Source organism: Neoarius graeffei, chromosome 1 (assembly GCF_027579695.1).
Source record: "Neoarius graeffei isolate fNeoGra1 chromosome 1, fNeoGra1.pri, whole genome shotgun sequence".
In the NCBI taxonomy this organism is placed as follows: domain Eukaryota; kingdom Metazoa; phylum Chordata; class Actinopteri; order Siluriformes; family Ariidae; genus Neoarius; species Neoarius graeffei.
The window spans coordinates 96,948,628-96,969,874 of NC_083569.1; the positions used below are offsets into that span (position 1 = coordinate 96,948,628).

The 21,247-nt window shown below is 47.0% G+C and overlaps 1 protein-coding gene across 1 annotated transcript in view; it reads left to right on the forward strand.

The window, feature by feature from the left end:
- LOC132885533 (titin-like) overlaps positions 1–21,247 on the forward strand; it is a 978,782-nt gene that overhangs the window by 927,783 nt on the left and 29,752 nt on the right. Inside the window, 5 exon segments of the mRNA XM_060920287.1 lie at positions 3,006–3,275; positions 3,479–3,745; positions 3,899–4,168; positions 6,156–6,428; positions 12,269–12,538. Coding sequence (XP_060776270.1) covers positions 3,006–3,275; positions 3,479–3,745; positions 3,899–4,168; positions 6,156–6,428; positions 12,269–12,538 — 1,350 coding nt within the window.

The following is a 21,247-nucleotide window of genomic DNA, read 5'->3' on the forward strand; positions in this document are numbered from 1 at the left end:
TATACAAGGTACCAGCAGATAGCCTGCACCTTTTGATCTAAGTAGGCGTGGCGGGTCATAGAGGAGCAGAAGTTCACTCAGGTACTGTGGTGCGAGACCATTTAGTGCTTTAAAGGTCAATAGTAGTATTTTATAATCAATACGAAATTTGATTGGGAGCCAATGCAGTGTGAATAAGACAGGCGTGATGTGGTCATATTTTCTAGTTCTGGTATACTTTAAGCATACAGTGGGGCAAAAAAGTATTTAGTCAGTCACCAATTGTGCAAGTTCTCCCACTTAAAAAGATGAGAGAGGCCTGTAATTTTCATCACACTTCAACTATGAGAGACAAAATGAGAAAAAAAAAATCCAGAAAATCACATTGTCTGATTTTTAAAGAATTTATTTGCAAATTATGGTGGAAAATAAGTATTTGGTCAATAACAAAAGTTCATCTCAATACTTTGTTATATACCCTTTGTTGGCAATGACAGAGGTCAAACGTTTTCTGTAAGTCTTCACAAGGTTTTCACACACTGTTGCTGGTATTTTGGCCCATTCCTCCATGCAGATCTCCTCTAGAGCAGTGATGTTTTGGGGCTGTCACTGGGCAATATGGACTTTCAACTCCCTCCAAAGATTTTCTATGGGGTTGAGATCTGGAGACTGGCTAGGCCACTCCAGGACCTTGAAATGCTTCTTATGAAGCCACTCCTTTGTTGCCCGGGCAGTGTGTTTGGGATCATTGTCATGCTGAAAGACCCAGCCACGTTTCATCTTCAATGCCCTTGCTGATGGAAGGAGGTTTTCACTCAAAATCTCATGATACATGGCCCCATTCATTCTTTCCTTTACACTGATCAGTCGTCCTGGTCCCTTTGCAGAAAAACAGCCCCAAAGCATGATGTTTCCACCCCCATGCTTCACAGTAGGTATGGTGTTCTTTGGATGCAACTCAGCATTCTTTCTCCTCCAAACACGACAAGTTGAGTTTTTACCAAAAAGTTCTATTTTGTTTTCATCTGACCATATGACATTCTCTCAATCCTCTTCTGGATCATCCAAATGATCTCTAGCAAACTTCAGATGGGCCTGGACATGTACTGGCTTAAGCAGGGGGACACGTCTGGCACTGCAGGATTTGAGTCCCTGGCAGCGTAGTGTGTTACTGATGGTAGCCTTTGTTACTTTGGTCCCAGCTCTCTGCAGGTCATTCACTAGGTCCCCCCGTGTGGTTCTGGGATTTTTGCTCACCATTCTTGTGATCATTTTGACCCCACGGGGTGAGAGCTTGCGTGGAGCCCCAGATCGAGGGAGATTATCAGTGGTCTTGTATGTCTTCCATTTTCTAATAATTGCTCCCACAGTTGATTTCTTCACACCAAGCTGCTTACCTATTGCAGATTCAGTCTTCCCAGCCTGGTGCAGGTCTACAATTTTGTTTCTGGTGTCCTTTGACAGCTCTTTGGTCTTGGCCATAGTGGAGTTTGGAGTGTGACTGTTTGAGGTTGTGGACAGGTGTTTTTTATACTGATAACGAGTTCAAACAGGTGCCATTAATACAGGTAACGAGTGGAGGACAGAGGAGCCTCTTAAAGAAGAAGTTACAGGTCTGTGAGAGTCAGAAATCTTGCTTGTTTGTAGGTGACCAAATACTTATTTTACCGAGGAATTTACCAATTAATTCATTAAAAATCCTACAATGTGATTTCCTGGCTCCCCCCCCCCCCCCCCATTCTGTCTCTCATAGTTAAAGTGTACCTATGATGAAAATTACAGGCATCTCTCGTCATTTTAAGTGGTAGAACTTGCACAATTGGTGGCTGACTAAATACTTTTTTGCCCCACTGTACATGAGGGATATACCAAGTTCATTGATAGTATATAGATGAGTATACTTGTTGTATACTTTAAAGTCTACTTTTGCAACCTTAAAATGAACTTTAAAGTATACTTTTATAAACTTGAATTGTTCCAATTTAGTCCAAAAAAGTATTAAATTTGTATACTTTCTAGTACACTAAAAGTACATGGTCTGTAGTATACTTGCTAAACTTATACTGAAGCATACTTAATAAAATGAACTTTAAGTATACTACTTTTTGCTAAGGGTGAGTGTGAATGAGTGAAGAGGACGAGGGTCGAACTTTCATGCTGAACCCCTGAGTGTAAGAGGCTGTAGAATCTGAAAGAATGAGAGAGATGAGAGAGTGTGTATGAGGGGTTATGACGTGATAACAGGTGTGTGTGTGTGTGTGTGTGTGTGTGTGTGTGTGTGTGTGTGTGTGTGTACAGGTGTGTACAGGTGTGTGGTGATGAGTAAGGGTGTGTATTACAGAGCTGTTCTTTTCTTTTATATTAAATATACCTGTTAACAGGGTAAACAAATGATACTGTCAGTTATTTCTAGCATTATTGTGAATCTTTTCCCTTTAGTTTCTTGTTCCCTTGCTGACACTCAGTGTTCCTAATGATGAATAATCAGGAAAACAGGAGAGCAAACACACTGTCATTCAGACATCAATCAATAGTGAAAAAGATCTACATTTTCAGTACATTAATCTGATTAATTTCAAATTGTGATCTACATTTAATTCATTAGTAGAGATTGTTAAAATGACTCAGTCCACCTCTGACAGAGTTTAATCATTTACATGTGAGCAGATTTACTGTATTCAGTTTAAAATGTTACTCTTCATTTAAACTAGAAAAGCACTCGGAGAGCGCAGACCTCCGCCAAGCAGCTCATCTCGCAATGATAAGGAATCCTTTAAAAAAATCCTAGATCCAGAAGGTGATCCGGATCACGGCCAAAATTTAATGGATTGTTACTTGTGCCCAGTCACACCTCTGGAAAAAATTTCAGAGCAATCCGTTCATAACTTTTTCCGTAATGTTGCTAACAGACAAACCAACCAACAAACAAACCAATGCTACCAAAAACATAACCTCCTTGGTGGAGGTAATAATGGTGTTGGGAATTAATTCATGCATAAAAACAGTAGTATTTATTTTTTCCACAGAGAGACCTAAACCTGTGGTGATTATAAAGCCTGATAAGGAGGTGTTCAGAGGAGAAAGAGTGACTTTCAGATGTGAGATACAGAGAGGAAGAGACACTGAGTGGACATACAGCTGGAAGAGGAATGATTACACACGCTCATACCGAACAACACAGGAGTTTAGTCTTTATTCAGTAGGAAATGCTGTCAGCGGTAAATACACCTGCAGTGGGAGGAGAAGTGACTCTCAGAGCTCAGAGACCAGTGATGCTGTTACACTGACTGTATCAGGTGTGTGTGAGACTTTCTGTTATTATTTATAAATGTAATTGATCATATGTATTTTCATATGTGTCAGTAGTTTTAGGTTTCATGTTTGATTTACATTCTTTGTTCTAAATTGTTTAACATTATATAAATGCTGACTCAGACACAAAAATAATCATGTAAAAGGTAAAAACAGCTCTGATACCTTCATCATTTCACATCAACAGAAAAACCCAAACCGACTGTGAGTGTGAATCCTCAGAGCTCCATCTACACTGGAGACACAGTTACTCTGAGCTGTAATCTGCAGTCGACTGGATGGACTTTTCTCTGGTACGATTATCAGCAATCAGAATATCTGACACCTGATGATCCGCACAGTAACACACTCACTGGGACAGTGTCTAATGCAGGACAAATAAAGTACGACTGTAAAGCACAGAGGGGAAACTATGACTCAGAGTTCAGTGATCTAGTCAGGATTACAGTGAGTGGTACGTTATATTTTCTACAGTTCCACTACAGATTAAAAGTTAGTAAGCCTGTGAAACAATTTTAACAATTATTGGGACTCTGTAATTATATAATATATTTAAATGATGTTGAGAGGTACTGGATATGCTGAAGTGTTTATTATCTTTGTACAGCAAGACCAAAGCCAGTCATGACAATACAGCCAGCTGGGCGTGTGTTCATTGGAGAAACCGTCATTTTCACATGTAACATACGGACTGGACGATCCTGGTCATATCACTGGTATAGGGATAATACAAAACTCAGTGATGCCTCATGGAAGAATCAAAACACAATCAATACAGTTCAAACCTCTGATAAAGGTGATTATACATGTAAAGGAACACAGTCATCAGACCCAGCATACACACAGACCAGTGATGCTGTTACACTGACTGTATCAGGTGAGTGTGTTTTATCTCACATATTGTCTATTTCATTAACATTTTAAAGTATTTACATGCATTTTTCACATGTGACAGAGGAGTCTATCACGGGCCACTACAGCATTTCATCTTAATTATGAAACGTTAATTCCCCACCCCACACCACACCACACACACACACACACAGAATTGGCACCTGCTCAGATTCCGTACACTGACATAATTACACTATAAAATCATCTCTAACCTGCTGTATGAAATGCTTATCAAACATGCAGACACATCGAAGGACATTTATTGGACATCTCTGTATGTGTTGTCAGAAGCTGTTAAATTTTGTGATGCTTGTTTAGTTTGCTTGTTTAGTTTCAACAACATGCTGCCTTGTGTCTGTCAGCCAGGGATTTTGGTTCGAGTTCCACACTATGGGAGCTAAAAGGAAGCTCTGACTGAACAGACGTGTTACAGATTAGATTAGATTAGATTAGATTAGATTAGATTAGATTAGATTAGATTAGATTAGATTAGATTAGAACTTTATTGATCCCTTTGGAAGGGTTCCCATAGGGAAATTAAAATTCCAGTAGCATCATTATAGGATAAACAGAGAATAGAATAGAAAAAAGAGAGAACTTATAGATAAATTAAGTCTTTAGAAAACTTCTGGATAAATAAATTAAATATTTACATATACAAATATATTTAAAAAAAAGATATGAAAAAAGTCCAGCAGGAGAGGTATTGCATATTGTCCAGTATTGTTTATTGTCAGGCTGGGCTACTGCTCCTTCCTGTCCTCTGTCCTCCTGTTACCCCCCCTCCCCCCAGAGAGGAGTTGTACAGTCTAATGGCGTGAGGGACAAAGGAGTTTTTAAGTCCACAGAGCCGGCCCGCCTGATCATATGTATGTAATGTGTGTAGAAGGAAGCTGCTAATGTGATTTAATGTGATTTAATTATTATATTTTAACAAGTAACAATGTTTTATTTTGTCATACTATTAATGTTAATTAGTGTAGTTAATTAGTGTCGATAGCCGTCTGTTTTAATTCTGGTTTCATCCTCATCATGTTGGCAGTCATTGTTAGTGGCTCATTCCTAGAATAAGCAGATTATTCAATTTCACCATTTTTGGACATCAGCCATTCTCTAGTAGACTGCTGATGAACTGGTGCTGGAGACATTTCTGTGGAGTTGAAAAGTTTGTGTTCTCATGTCTGCTGTCCTTTATGTCCACTTATGTACAATGTCCTTTTTTTTACACTTATTTGAAAAAAAAAGAAAGTGCTGGGTATTACTGGGTATTCATATTTATTGCTCCAAAAATTATTTGCAGCTTACATTCCACTCGTTTAGGAAATAGGAATCTGTTACATTACTGCTGTAAAGTAATTACACAATTTTATAGATGAGAAATAATGAGGGACTGATGGACTTTGTGTGAATGAGGTAGAGTGGGAGATACAGATTTCTGCTGTGTTCATATAATTTTAGAGGTGTGTGTGTGTGAGTGAGTGTGTGCGCACGCGTCTGTGTCTGTCTGCCTATGTCAGGCAGCAACACTACTCACCTTTATTGACATTTGGGCAAAATATAAGTGTTCAAAAGAAAAAAAAGACATAATATTTCCAATACATCTTCTGATAAAGACTGTATGTGTAGTGTTGCATTTTGTGTTCCACTTTTCCAAAATCATTTTTAGTCGATACACTCATAAAAATAAAATGGTACAGAGAAGAGAAAGAGACTGAAGATCTGCATAATCACACAGCAGTTATTGTTTGACCTTCACTCTGATCACAGTGAACATTTAAATTTAATATCACTATTTTCATCCTCAACATCTGTCGAGTTTAAAATTCCAAAACAATAGAAAAGTCATCATAAGGTGAAGTTGTTTATCTACAGGGCGCGTCATCACAGATACAGTAATACTGCGTTTCACTGTAGAAGTGATTAGTGCAGTAAAGACTTCATACCCTGAGCTTGTGTTTCATTTCTAACAGAAAAACCTAAACCTGAACTCAGATCAGACCTTAAAGGAGATGCACTGACAGGAAACTCAGTGACTCTGTACTGTACACTGAAGCTGCAGTCTGCTGGATGGAAGTTTTACTGGATCACACCCACACAGAGATCTGAGACTGAGACTGAATCACGCTACTACACCATCAGATCAGTTCGAGTCTCTGATGGCGGTCAGTACAAGTGCAGAGCTGGAAGAGGAAACCCAGTCCGCTACACACACTACAGTGATGCACTCTGGGTAAATGTTACTGGTGAGTAAGAGGGTTTCTGTTAAATGATTCTGTATAACACTGAACATATAAACACCATGTGAACAGTGTCACAATACAGAAATATTTAGACAACTACATACAGAGAACTCTTTTAACTAACTGATTGTGGCAGTGGGGGTGTGGTCAAGCACCGGTCTGTGACCGGAGGGAGGAGTCAGGGAAGGTAAGTGGCAGAATCACTACACCTGATGTCAATTAACCTGTTTGTGTCTTCCCAGTGACCGTGCCCTATATAAAGAGAGAGAGAGCAGAGGAAGCGAGCTCTCTCCCCAGCCAGATGGTTTGTGTGCGTGCGTGCGTGCGTGCGTGTGTGTGTGTGTGCATGGCTGTGAGAGTATGTTTGCATCTGAAAAGAGCAAAATAAATGAAATTATGGAACTTTATTCTGGCCTGCCGTCTTTCTGTGCTCCTCCCCCTCCTACGATCTGCCACAGTGGTGCCGAAACCCGGGACGGAGCACAGGAAAAGAACAGCCCCATGGAGTCCTCCCCCTTCGCAGACCTGGTCCACACCCTCGCCACGGCCCAGCAGAGCCAGCCCCAGGCGCTAGCCACCCTCCGGAAGGAGCAAGAGCACCGGTTCGAGGCCCTGGTGCTGGTGCAGCAGGAAGATCAAAAGGCGTTCCGGCACCTCCTCGTGTCGGCGGGGTCCACCATCTCCACCGCCGCGGGCCCTTCTTGCCTCACCCTAACTAAGATGGGCCCGCATGACAACCCTGAGGCCTTCCTCATGCTCTTCGAGCAGGCAGCAGAGGACTCGGGCTGGCCGGTGGAACAGCGAGCGGCGCGCCTCCTCCCCCTGCTAATGGGCGAGGTGCAGCTGGCCGCGCTACAGCTCCGGCTGGCCTACGCAGACCTTCACTGGGCTGTCCTCCAGCGGGTGGGGTGCACCCCTAAACAACAGCAACAGCGCTTCCACGCTCTGCGTCTAGAGGAAGTCGGCCGGCCGTTCGCGTTTGGCCAGCAGCTCCGGGACGCCTGCTGGCGGAGGTTGAGGGCCGACAACCGCGACGCCAAGGGAATCCTTGATCAGGTAGTGTTGGAGCAGTTCATTGGCCACCTACCAGAGGGAACCGCGGAGTGGGTCCAGTGCCACCGCCCGGCGTCGCTGGATCAGGCCATCGAGTTGGCGGAGGACCATTTGGTGGCTGTTCCGACGGCAGGACAGCAGACATCCTCTTCTTTCCTCTCCTCTCTCTCTCTCTCTCTCCATCTCCTCCTGTGTCTCATCTTCACCCCATTCCCCCACCGCGGGGGCCGGCCCCACCCCAGCCGGCTCGTCACACCCATGGTGCCCTCCCGTTTTTCCATTCTGTGTCTGTCTCTTCCCCCCCCTCAGGTGAGTGAGCCCCAGAGCGCCGGTGCAGAGAGGAAGCCCGGGCCGGTTTGCTGGCGCTGAGGGGAGCCAGGCCACCTGCAACAGCAGTGTTCGGCAATGGAAGTGGGCGCAGTGGTTCAGGTCCCCGACGCACCAGGAGCTGCCCTCGATCGGGCCGGAGCATATCGCATACCGGTGAGTATCCAAGGGGATACATATCAGGCGTTGGTGGACTCGGGCTGTAATCAGACCTCAATTCACCAAAGCCTGGTGCAAGACGGGGCATTGGGGGATGCACAGGGGGTGAAGGTGTTGTGTGTGCACGGGGATGTTCACAGCTACCCTTTAGTGTCGGTCCACATTTTTTTCCGAGAGGAAAAATTTAGAGTAAAGGCGGCGGTTAATCCTCGCCTCACCCACTTGATAATTTTGGGGACTGATTGGCCAGGATTCGGGGAGTTGATGAGTCATTTAGTGAAGAGTGGGTCCTGACGTAGAGTAGCAGGGGGAGGTCCCAGTGTCACATTGGCGGGAGCAGCTGCCACAGAGCTGTCTACATCATCTCCGCGTCCGAGTGAGGAGCCGCAGGCTCCTCCTCCCTCTCTCAGGGAATCCCTTGCGGATTTCCCGTTAGAGCAGTCACGAGACGAGACTCTGCAGCATGCGTTTGACCAAGTGAGAGTAATCGATGGTCAAACACTCCAGCCAAATGCCACCCTGTCCTTCCCCTATTTTTCTATTATGAAGGATAGATTATACCGAGTGACGCAGGACACTCAGACTAAAGAGCAAATCACACAGCTTTTGATTCCAAAGAGCCGCCGGGAATTGGTTTTCCCGGCAGCTCACTTTAATCCTATGGCTGGACACTTAGGGCAGGATAAGACACTAGCCCGAATAATGGCCCGGTTCTATTGGCCAGGGATTCGCGGCAATGTCCGTAGGTGGTGTACGGCGTGCCACGAATACCAGTTAGTAAATCCAGTGGCCATTCCAAAAGCGCCTTTGCGCCCTCTACCATTAATCAAGACCCCATTCGAAAGAATTGGGATGGATCTCGTCGGGCCATTAGATCGGTCAACACGAGGGTACTGCTTTATTTTAGTTCTGGTGGACTATGCAACGCGATACCCGGAAGCAGTGCCTCTTCACAATATCTCAGCACGCAGTATTGCGGAAGCGCTCTTCCATGTCATCTCCCGAGTTGGAATCCCGAAAGAGATTCTGACTGACCAAGGCACCTCGTTTATGTCACGTACACTGAACGAACTGTATGGGTTATTAGGTATTAAGCCGATCCGCACCAGTGTGCATCACCCACAAATGGATGGTTTAGTTGAACGGTTCAATCGGACCCTCAAGAATATAATTAAAAAATTCGTAAGTGAGGACGCACGTAATTGGGATAAATGGCTCGAACCCTTGTTATTTGCAGTGCGAGAGGTCCCCCAAGCCCCCACAGGGTTCTCCCCGTTCTAATTATTATATGGGCGTAAGCCATGCGGCATTCTAGATGTGCTGTGAGAAAATTGGGAGGAGGGACCTTCACCAAGTAAAAATGAAATGCAATACGTTATTGATCTGCGCACAAAACTCCACACACTCACACACCTAACCCAGGAGAATTTGTGGCAGGCCCAAGAACGGCAAACCCGCCTGTACGACAAGGGTACGCACCTTAGGGAGTTCGCACCGGGAGATAAAGTACTCGTACTGTTGCCCACATCAAGCTCCAAATTGATCGCCAAGTGGCAAGGACCCTTTGAGGTCACACGGCGAGTCGGGGACATCGACTATGAGGTGAGGCGAACGGACAGGGGTGGGGCGCTACAGATTTACCACCTCAATCTGCTCAAACTCTGGAATGAGGAGGTCCCTGTGGCATTGGTGTTGGTGGTTCCGGATAAGGCGGAGCTGGGGCCAGAGGTTCAAAAGGGAGCATTGGCATCGCGTACCTCTCCGGTCCCCTGTGGGGAACACCTCTCCTCAACCCAACTCACGGAGGTTGCCCAGTTGCAGACCGAGTTTTCGGACGTGTTCTTGCCCCTGCCCGGCCGCACCGACCTCATAGAGCACCACATTGAGACGCCCCCAGGGGTGGTAGTGCGCAGCCGCCCTTACCGGCTACCCGAACACAAGAAAAAAGTGGTTCGGGAAGAACTCGAGGCCATGCTCGAAATGGGCATTGTCGAGGAGTCCCACAGTGACTGGAGCAGCCCGGTGGTCTTGGTACCCAAGCTGATGGGTCGGTCCGGTTCTGTGTAGACTATAGAAAAGTCAACGCGGTGTTTAAATTCGATGCGTACCCAATGCCTCGTATTGATGAGTTGCTCGATCGACGAGGCACGGCTCGCTTTTACTTGACACTGGATTTGACAAAGGGTTATTGGCAGATCCCCTTGACTCCATTATCCTGAGAAAAAATGGCCTTTTCCACACCGTTCGGCTTACACCAGTTTGTCACACTTCCTTTTGGGCTGTTTGGAGCGCCTGCTACATTTCAGCGGCTGATGGATAGGGTCCTCCGCCCCCACGCCACCTATGCGGCCGCATACCTTGACGACATCATTATTTATAGTAATGACGGGCAGCGGCACTTACAACGCCTGAGGGCCGTCCTTAGGTCACTGAGGCAAGCGGGTCTCACAGCCAACCCAAAGAAGTGTACGATTGGGTGGGTGGAAGTACGGTATCTGGGCTTCCACTTGGGCAACGGGAAGGTGCATCCCCAAATTAACAAGACCTCAGCGATTGCGGCCTGCCCAAGCCCCAAGACCAAAAAGGGGGTGAGACAGTTCCTGGGGCTGGCTGGCTACTATCGTAGGTTTATACCTAATTATTCGGACGTCACCAGCCCGCTGACTGATCTCACTAAAAAGGGGGCACCAGATCTGGTCCAGTGGATGAAGCAATGCCAGCGGGCTTTCTCTGAGGTGAAGGCTGCACTGTGTGGGGGGCCACTGTTACACTCCCCTGACTTTTCTCTCCCTTTTATGTTACAGACCAATGCGTCGGACAGAGGGTTGGGGGCCGTTTTGTCCCAGGAGGTGGAGGGGGAGGACTGTCTGGTGCTGTACATCAGTAGAAAGCTGTCAGTTCGCGAGGCGCACTACAGCACCATTGAAAAGGAGTGTCTCGCAATCAAGTGGGCGGTCCTCGCCCTCCGCTACTACCTGCTGGGACGCACTTTCACCCTCTGTTCGGACCACACGCCCCTCCAGTGGCTCCAACGCATGAAGGATGCCAACACGCGGATCACCCGTTGGTATCTGGCACTCCAACCCTTTAACTTCAAGGTGATCCACAGGCCGGGGACGCAGATGGTTGTGACGGACTTTCTCTCCCATCGGGGGGTCGGCTGCAGGCTGGACAGCTGCCCGGCCTGAGTCGGGCGGTGGGGGTATGTGGCAGTGGGGGTGTGGTCAAGCGCCGGTCTGTGACTGGAGGGCGGAGTCAGAGAAAGTAAGTGGCAGAATCACTACACCTGATGTCAATTAACCTGTTTGTATGTCTTCCCAGTGACCGCGCCCTATATAAAGAGAGAGAGAGCAGAGGAAATGAGCTCTCTCCCCAGCCAGACGACTTGTGTGTGTGTGTGTGTGTGCGTGCATGGCTGTGAGAGTATGTTTGCATCTGAAAAGAGCAAAATAAATGAAGTTATGGAACTTTATTCAGGCCTGCCGTCTTTCTGTGCTCCTCCCCCTCCTACGAACTGCCACACTGATGTTATGAAAGTTATTAAAGAGAGACAGTGTGATCACGGCTGAGGAGCGCTGGTGTGAGGTGAACTGGTGACACAACACTAGTTTAAATTTGGGAGAAAATGTCATCAACAAAACCTGTAAAACTCTTTTAACAAGCAGCTCAGAGGCTGTAAAAGGGGCTTCATAAAGTTACTGCTTCAGAAACATCAACATGCTCGAGTTGAGACCTGCCTGAGTGTGAATGAGTGAAGAGGACGAGGGTTGAACTTTTATACTGAACCGCTGAGTGTAAGAGGCTGTAGAATCTGAAAGAATGAGAGAGATGAGAGAGTGAGTGTGTACAAGGGGTTATGACGTGATAACAGGTGTGTGTGTGTGTGTGTGTGTGGTGATGAGTAAGGGTGTGTATTACAGAGCTGTTTGTTTTCTTTTGTTATTTCTAGCATTATTGTGAATCTTTTCCCTTTAGTTTCTTGTTCCCTTGCTGACACTCAGTGTTCCTAATGATGAATAATCAGGAAAACAGGAGAGCAAACACACTGTCATTCAGACATCAATCAATAATGAAAAAGATCGACATTTTCAGTCCATTAATCTGATTAATTTCAAATTGTGATCTATGGTACATTTAATTCATTAGTAGAGATTGTTAAAATGACTCAGTCCACCTCTGACAGAGTTTAATCATTTACATGTGAGCAGATTTACTGTATTCAGTTTAAAATCTTACTATTCATTTAAATAATGGTGTTGGGAATTAATTCATGCATAAAAACAGTCATATTTATTTTTCCACAGAGAGACCTAAACCTGTGGTGATTATAAAGCCTGATAAGGAGGTGTTCAGAGGAGAGAGAGTGACTTTCAGATGTGAGATACAGAGAGGAAGAGACACTGAGTGGACATACAGCTGGAAGTGGAATGATTACACACTCTCATACCGAACAACACAGGAGTTTAGTCTTTATTCAGTAGGAAATGATGACAGCGGTAAATACACCTGCAGTGGGAGGAGAAGTGCCTCTCAGAGCTCAGAGACCAGTGATGCTGTTACACTGACTGTATCAGGTGTGTTTTATTTCACATATTGTCAATTTAATTCATATTTTATATTGTGTACATGCATTTTTCACGTGACAGAGGACTCTATCACGGACCACTACAGCGTTTCATCTTAACCCTTGTGTGGTTTTCATATTTTTGTTCCTCAGCCAGTGTTTGTGGGTATGGTGGAGCCGCTGCATTTTGGTGTTTTAAATTCAACACAAACAATTTTACATGAAATACTTAACCGATGTTTACTTCACCCCAATTACAAGCAATATAAACAGCATATATGGTTAATATTTGCCCTTTGCCTTTGTTAGATTACATTTATTTAAAAAAAAAGTGCTCCTCATTTTTTGTTTGTTTTTAAATAAAATGTCTCGTCTCATCTCGTCTTCTTCCGCTTTATCCGGGTCCGGGTCGTGGAGGCAGCAGTCTAAGCATGGAAGCCCAAACTTCCCTTTCCCCAGACACCTCGGCCAGCTCCTTGGGAAGAACACCGAGGCGTTCCCAGGCCAGCCGAGAGACATAGTCCCTCCAGCGTGTCCTGGGTCTTCCCCGGGGCCTCCTCCCAGGGGGACATGCCTGGAATACCTCCCCAGGGAGCCGTCCGGGAGGCATCTGAAAAAGATGCCCGAGCCACCTCAGCTGATTCCTCTCGATGTGGAGGAGCAGCGGCTCTACTCCGAGCTCCTCCCAAGTGACTGTGCTTCTCACCCTATCTCTAAGGGAGCGCCCAGCCACCCTGTGAAGGAAACTCATTTCGGCCGCTTGTAACTCATTGGAGGTGCTGATTCTCATCCCAGCCGCTTCACACTCGACTGCAAACCACCCCAGTGCATGCTGAAGGTCCTGGTTTGAAGAAGCCAACAGGACAACATCATCCGCAAAAAGCAGAGATGAAATCCTGTGGTTCCCAAACAGGATTCCTTCTGGCCCCTGGCTGTGCCTAGAAATTCTGTCCATAAAAATTATGAACAGAAGCGGTGACAAAGGGCAGCCCTGCCGGAGTCCAACATGCACTGGGAACAGGTCTGACTTACTGCCGGCAATGCGAACCAGACTCTTGCTCTGTTCGTACAGGGACCGGACAGCCCTTAGCAAAGAGCCCCGAACCCCATACTCCTGAAGCACCCCCCACAGAATACCATGGGGGACATGGTTGAATGCCTTCTCCAGATCCACAAAGCACATGTGGACTGGTTGGGCAAACTCCCATGAACCCTCGAGCACCCTATGAAGGGTATAGAGCTGGTCCAGTGTTCTGCGACCAGGACAAAAACTGCATTGTTCCTCCTGGATCCTAGGTTCAACTATTGGTCGAAATCTCCTTTCCAGTACCCTGGAGTAAACCTTCCCTGGGAGGCTGAGAAGTGTGATTCCCCTATAAATGGATCACACTCTCCGGTCCCCTTTCTTAAAAAGAGGGACCACCACCCCAGTCTGCCACTCCAGAGGCACTGTCCCCGACCGCCAAGCGATGTTGCCAAGGTGTGTCAACCAAGACAGCCCCACAACATCCAGTGACTTGAGATACTCAGGGCGGATCTCATCCACCCCCAGTGCCTTGCCACTGAGGAGCTTCCAAACCACCTCATTGACTTCGGCTTGGGTAATGGACGAGTCCACCTCTGAGTCATCAGCCTCAGTCTCCTCAATGGAAGACATGATGGTGGGATTGAGGAGATCCTCAAAGTATTCCTTCCACCGCCCGACAATGTCCCCAGTCGAGGTCAACAGCTCCCCACCCGCACTGTAAACAGTGTTGGCAGAGTACTGCTTCCCCCTCCTGAGGCGCCGGACGGTTTGCCAGAATTTCTTTGAGGCCGACTGATAGTCCTTCTCCATGGTCTCCCCGAACTCCTCCCAGTTCCAAGTTTTTGCCTCTGCAACTGCCCGAGCTGCAGCACGCCTGGCCTGCCGATACCCTTCAGCTGCCTCAGGAGTCCTGGAGGTCAACATGACCCGATAGGACTCCTTCTTCAGCTTGATGGCATCCCTTACTTCTGGTGTCCACCACCGGGTTTGGGGATTGCCGCCACGACAGGCACCAGAGACCTTGCGGCCACAGCTCCGAACAGCTGCATCCACAATGGAGGTAGAGAACATGGTCCACTCAGACTCAATGTCCCCCGCCTCCCTCAGAAGCTGGGAAAAGCTCTCCCGGAGGTGGGAGTTAAAGACCTCCCCAACAGAGTGCTCGGCCAGACGTTCCCAGCAGACCCTCACCATACGTTTGGGCCTGCCAGGTCTGTCCAGCTTCCTTCTCCACCAGTGGATGCAAATCACCACCAGGTGGTGATCAGTTGACAGCTCAGCCCCTCTTTTCACCTGAGTGTCCAAGACATAGGGCCGGAGATCAGATGAAATGACAACAAAGTCTATCATCGACCTCCAACCTAAGGTGTCTTGGTGCCACGTGCACTTATGGACACCCCTATGCTCGAACATGGTGTTCGTTATGGACAAACTGGGACTAGCACAGAAGTCCAATAACAAAACACCACTCGGGTTCAGATCGGGGAAGCCATTCCTCCCAACCACGCCCCTCCAGGTGTCACTGTCGTCACCCACGTGAGCATTGAAGTCCCCCAGTAGCACAATGAAGTCCCCAGTCTGAGCACCCCTCAGTACCTCTCCCAGGGACTCCAAGAAGGCTGGATACTCTATACTGCTATTCGGCCCATAGGCACAAACAACAGCAAGAGCCCTCTCCCCAATCCGAAGGCGCAGAGAGGCAACCCTCTCGTTCACTGGGGTAAACTCCAACACATGGCGGCTGAGCTGGGGAGCTATAAGCAAGCCCACACCAGCCCGCCGCCACTCACCCTGGGCGACTCCAGAGAAGTGGAGAGTCCAGCCCCTCTCGAGGAGCTGGGTTCCAGAGCCCAAGCTGTGCGTGGAGGTGAGCCCGACTATCTCTAGCCGATACCTCTCAACCTCCCGCACAAGCTCAGGCTCTTTCTCCCCCAGCGAAGTGACATTCCATGTCCCAACAGCTAGCCGCTGTGTCCGGGGATCAGGTCGTCGAGGCCCCTGCCTTCGACTGCCACCCCATCCACACTGCACCAGTCCCCTACTGCTACCTCTGTGGGTGGTGAACCCACAGGAGGTCGGGCCCACGTCACCTCTTCGGGCTGAGCCCGGCTGGGCCCCATGGGCAAAGGCCCGGCCACCAAGCGCTTGCATGCGAGCCCCAACCCCGGGCCTGGCTCCAGGGTGGGGCCCCGGCTGCGCCATACCGGGCGATGTCACGGTCCTTGCTTGTTTCTCCATAAGGGTTTTGGTGAACTGCTCTTGGTCTGGCCTGTCACCTAGGACCTGTCTGCCTTGGGAAACCCTGACAGGGGCATAATGCCCCCGACAACATAGCTCCTAGGATCATTCAAGCACACAAACCTCTCCACCACAATAAGGTGGCAGTTTAAAATGTAAACTATATTGTAAATTTTATAATGTAAAAAGTATAAAATGTAATTTTAAAAAAGAAAATCAATTATAGTCAAGATATGAGTGGAAAAAAATACATTTATCGTCAAATTTACAAATGGAGCAAGGTTTTTCATAACAACTGATTTTTATTTCTTTGAATTTCATTAGAAATTTAACCCATTCAGCTCAGTTTACACAACACAAGCTGAACACATACAGTAACCATGTCAGTCTATACAACACATCATCCCCATGCTCGTCTTCATTTTGGGACTGGCTGATCCTCCATCTCAATTCTCTTCTTCAAAGTCACTGTCAGACTCTGTGTTTTCAGACATGTGATCTTCACATTCTGAAACTTCTTCCTCTACACAATCATCAAAAGTTTCTCTCTCTTCCAAAATCATTTGCAAGGCCATCTGAGCAGAGACTCTTTTGGCCATCTCGATCAGTTGTGATAAGGAACCACACTGGAAAAGCTGTTTTTATTGTGTCCCGCCCCCAATTTACAGGAACCTCTGTCTTGGTTCCCGCAAGTCAGAGGGTTAAATGTGCAGGAATGTGAGAGCAGACAGGTGTCGGTGCTTGAACGGCAGGGGAAGAAATACAAAACTCATACACCCACCCACCCACACACACACACACACACACACACTAACAGCAGGCCCACACAGGAGGAGGACAGAGTGCAGGTACACACTTTTATTAGCCCCGGGTCCAGTGGACCCGAACATCTCATCTCATTATCTCTAGCCACTTTATCCTGTTCTACAGGGTCGCAGGCAAGCTGAGTCTATCCCAGCTGACTACGGGCGAAAGGCAGGGTACACCCTGGACAAGTCGCCAGTGGACCCGAACATCCTGTATGTAATATAAATGTGTTGGGGGGGGGGGTACAGTGTGTGGTCATCGAAAATGTGTTCTGATGTATGTTCTTCACAGAAAATGATCCAAGGCCAATGAGTCTGAGTTTAAAAAAAAAAATTAATCGTATCATTGTTCCTTAGATTAAAAAAAAATTAAAACGTGTCCCACAGACCCAAACACCGGATTCCATGCACTGACATAAACACACTATAAAATCATCTCTAACCTGCTGTATGAAATGCTTATCAAACATGCAGAAACATCGAAGGATATTTATTGGACTTCTCTGTATCTGTTTTCACAAGTTGTTGAATTTTGTGATGCCTGTTTGCTTGTTTATTTTAAACATGTTGCCTTGTGTCTGTCAGCCAGGGATTTTGGGTCGAGTTCCACACTATGGGAGCTAAAAGGAAGCTCTGAGCGAACTGACGAGTTTTTATATATATATATATATATATATATATATAAAATTAATTAGCTGGATAGTACAATGGTAATGCTCACTGACTACGATGTGGGAGATCGGGGTTCGAATCCCGGTTGGGGCAAAACATCATCCAGTAAGGGTCCTTAGGCAAGACCCCTCATGATATATCAGCCTACCTTAGGAATGAGTGAAGACATAACTGATAGAGTCATACTCATGCTCATACTCATACGATGCTCAGACGTCACCCGGGCCAACAAGGTCTGCGTCAGTTGCTAGGGAACCAGGGCAAACTGATGAGAAATGGGCTACTGGAACAAGACATCGATGGATGAGGACAGAAAATACGGATTTGCTGGAATGCTACTATACAAGCAATCCCAGAGAGAGAGGGGATACATACAGTGAATGTGGGACCATTGGATACCTCAAAACCCACAATCAAGGCTAACAAAGAAACAGCTATTAGCCCAGTTTTCCAACATCTGTAATTGAAATCTACTATCACAACTAGAGATTAATGAAATACAACAACGATGCTACGGCAAGGGGGAGCCAGGAAGACAGGTCAGCGGGGAGATGTCATCATCCCCACAACCAGAGATTGGGTACCAAGCCCCAACAGCTAACAGCCTCAACACAAAAGCTGCTGACCTGAGAAGGAAGATCGTGACCCAACTGGAAACCTGGAGCCCCCGACGAATACCGAAGCCAAGTACCTTCAGAAGATCTACTAGTAGATGTGAATGCTGCTCTGAAGACAATCTCCACAAGAACCATCACTGAGATCAACAAGCTGATACACAGTACAGCAACAGTAATCATGGAGATGCTTGGACACAAGGTGGGCTCGGGACATAAACCGTATCCACCATGGAAGAGACGATTAGAGGCCAAGATAAAGGCAGCACGGAGAGAAGTTAGCCAGCTAGCTGAACTACAGAAAGGGAACATGGTGAATAAAGGGGCACCCAGGAAGTACAACTCACTCTCCATACCAGAGGCACTTGAAACTGCCAAACAGCGACTAACAGCTCTGGCCACCCGGTTGAAGAGATACACCAAGGAGGGAGAGGCCAGGAGAATAAACAAGCTGTTCTCCACTGAACCAGCCAAGGTGTACTCTCAGTGGCAGGGGAACAACAACCGGTCAGACCCACCAAGAGCTGAGGTGGAAAAATACTGGAAAGATATATGGGAAAGAAAGGCATCACACAACACCGATGCCCAATGGTTAGTGGACCTAAGAGCTGACCACAGCAATCTCTCAGAACAAGAACCAGTAACCATCTCAATGGCAGACATCCAAGAAAGAGTGTCAAAGATGAAGAGCTGGACAGCACCAGGCCCCAATATGATCCATACGTACTGGCTGAAGAAGCTAACTGCACTCCATGAACGCCTAGCAGCACAGATGAACCAGCTGCTGAGGGATGGGACCCACCCAGAATGGCTAACCCAAGGAAGGACAGTCCTAATCATGAAGGACCCCCAGAAGGGACCCATCCCATCCAACTACCAGCCAATTACCTGTCTCTGCACAACATGGAAGGCCCTGTCAGGCATCATTGCGGCAAAAATGAGTAAGCATGTGGCTCAATACATGAGCGAGGCACAGAAAGGAATTGGCAGTCACACCAGAAGAGCCAAACACCAGCTACTGGTCGATAGAACAGTCGCCCGAGACTGTAAGAAGAGACAGACCAACCTGTGCACTGCCTGGATTGACTACAAGAAAGCCTATGACTCAGTGCCACACACATGGATACTGGAATGTCTGGAACTGTATAAGATCAACAGGAACCTAAGGACCTTCATCCAGAACTCAATGGAAATGTGGAAGACAACCCTAGAGGCCAACTCAAAACCCATTGCCCAAGTCAACATCAAGTGCGGCATATACCAAGGAGATGCGCTATCACCACTGCTGTTCTGCATAGGCCTGAACCCCCTCAGTCAGATCATCACGAAGAGCGGCTACGGGTACCGATTCCGTAGTGGGGCAACAATCAGCCACCTGCTCTACATGGATGACATCAAGCTGTATGCCAGGAACGAACGAGAAATAGACTCGCTGATCCACACCACCCGGATCTACAGCGATGACATAGGGATGTCATTCGGATTGGACAAGTGTGGCCGGATGGTCTCAAAGAGAGGCAAGATGATCCGGACTGAGGGGATTGACCTACCAGAGGGCAACATAGGTGATATCCAAGACAGCTACAACTACCTTGGCATCCCACAGGCTAATGGAAACCATGAAGAGGCCACAAGGAAGTCAACCACAGCCAAATACCTCCAGAGAGTAAGGCAGGTCCTGAAAAGTCAGCTGAATGGTAAGAACAAGGTCCGAGCCATCAACATGTATGCACTACCAGTCATCAGATACCCCACTGGTATCATAAACTGGCCAAAGGAGGAGATAGAAGCCACAGATATCAAGACTAGAAAGCTCCTCACCATGCATGGAGGGTTCCACCCCAAGTCCAGCACCCTGAGACTATACACTAAGCGGAAAGAGGGAGGCCGAGGGCTAGTGAGCATCAAGACCATGGTCCAGGATGAAACATCGAAAATCCGAGAATACATCAGAAAGATGGCCCCAAAGGATGAACTGCTAAGTGAATGTCTCAGGCAGCAGAACCCTGATGAGAGTGCAGAGGAGGAGGAGGAGGAGGAACAGACAACCTGGAGGGACAAACCCCTACATGGCATGCACCACCATCAGATAGAGGAAGTGGCTGATATCAAGAAATCCTACCAGTGGCTGGATAATGCAGGACTGACAGACAGCACAGAGGCACTAATCATGGCAGCACAAGAACAGGCCATAAGCACAAGAGCCATAGAGGCCAGGATCTACCAGAGTAGATCAGACCCAAGATGCAGACTGTGCAAAGAAGCCCCTGAAACAGTCCAGCACATAGTAGCAGGGTGTAAAATGCTAGCTGGATCAGCGTACATGGAGAGGCACAACCAAGTGGCTGGGATAGTATGCAGGAACATCTGCAACCAGTATGGAATAGAAGTACCCAAGTCCCAATGGGCCATACCACAGAAGGTGGCTGAGAACAACAGGGCCAAGGTTCTGTGGGACTTCAGCTTCCAGACTGACAAACAGATCCTGGCTAACCAACCGGACATAGTGGTGGTGGACAAAGAGCAGAAGAGGGTGGTGGTGATAGATGTGGCAATCCCAGCTGACGCCAACATCAGGAAGAAGGAACATGAGAAACTTGAGAAGTATCAAGGGTTGAAAGAGCAGCTGGAACGGATGTGGAAGGTCAAGGGTTGCGTGGTCCCCGTGGTAGTGGGGGCACTTGGGGCAGTAACCCCCAAACTGGGAGAGTGGCTCCAGCAAATCCCAGGAACAACATCTGAAGCCTCAGTCCAGAAGAGCGCAGTCCAAGGAACATCGAAGATACTGCGCAGAACCCTCAAACTCCCAGGCCTCTGGTAGAGGACCCGAGCTTGAGGATGACATGGATACCACCCCCCCGCCAGGGGTGAGAAGGAGATTTTTTTTTTATAAAGATCTCGAAGGAAGATGCTAATGTGATTTAATTATTATATTTTAACAAGTAGCAATGTTTTATTTAGTCATGCTATTACTATTATTGAAAAGTTTGTTCTCTTATGTCTGCTGTCCTTTATGTCCACTTATGTCCGACATCCATGTTTGTCTCCTTTTTTTTTTGTAAGCGCTGGTTATTACTGTCAATCAGATTCCTTGTACATACAAGCACTAAGTCTTCCATCATCTGAGGCATTTGTTTATTTCTTATGGCTAAGTGCAGACAGACCGATCTGTCCTCTGATGATACAGTGGCATTTTTTCGTCATTAACTGCATGGTTTGTTTTATTTCTCTTAATGTGTTGGTTTGTGTTGGCTCACTTTGTTTCTTTTTTATTGTCTTTAATTATTGTGAAAATAGAAACTGACTGATTTTCAGAAAATATTCTCAGTGGTATTCTTTGTCCCTGACATGGTGAGGATGTG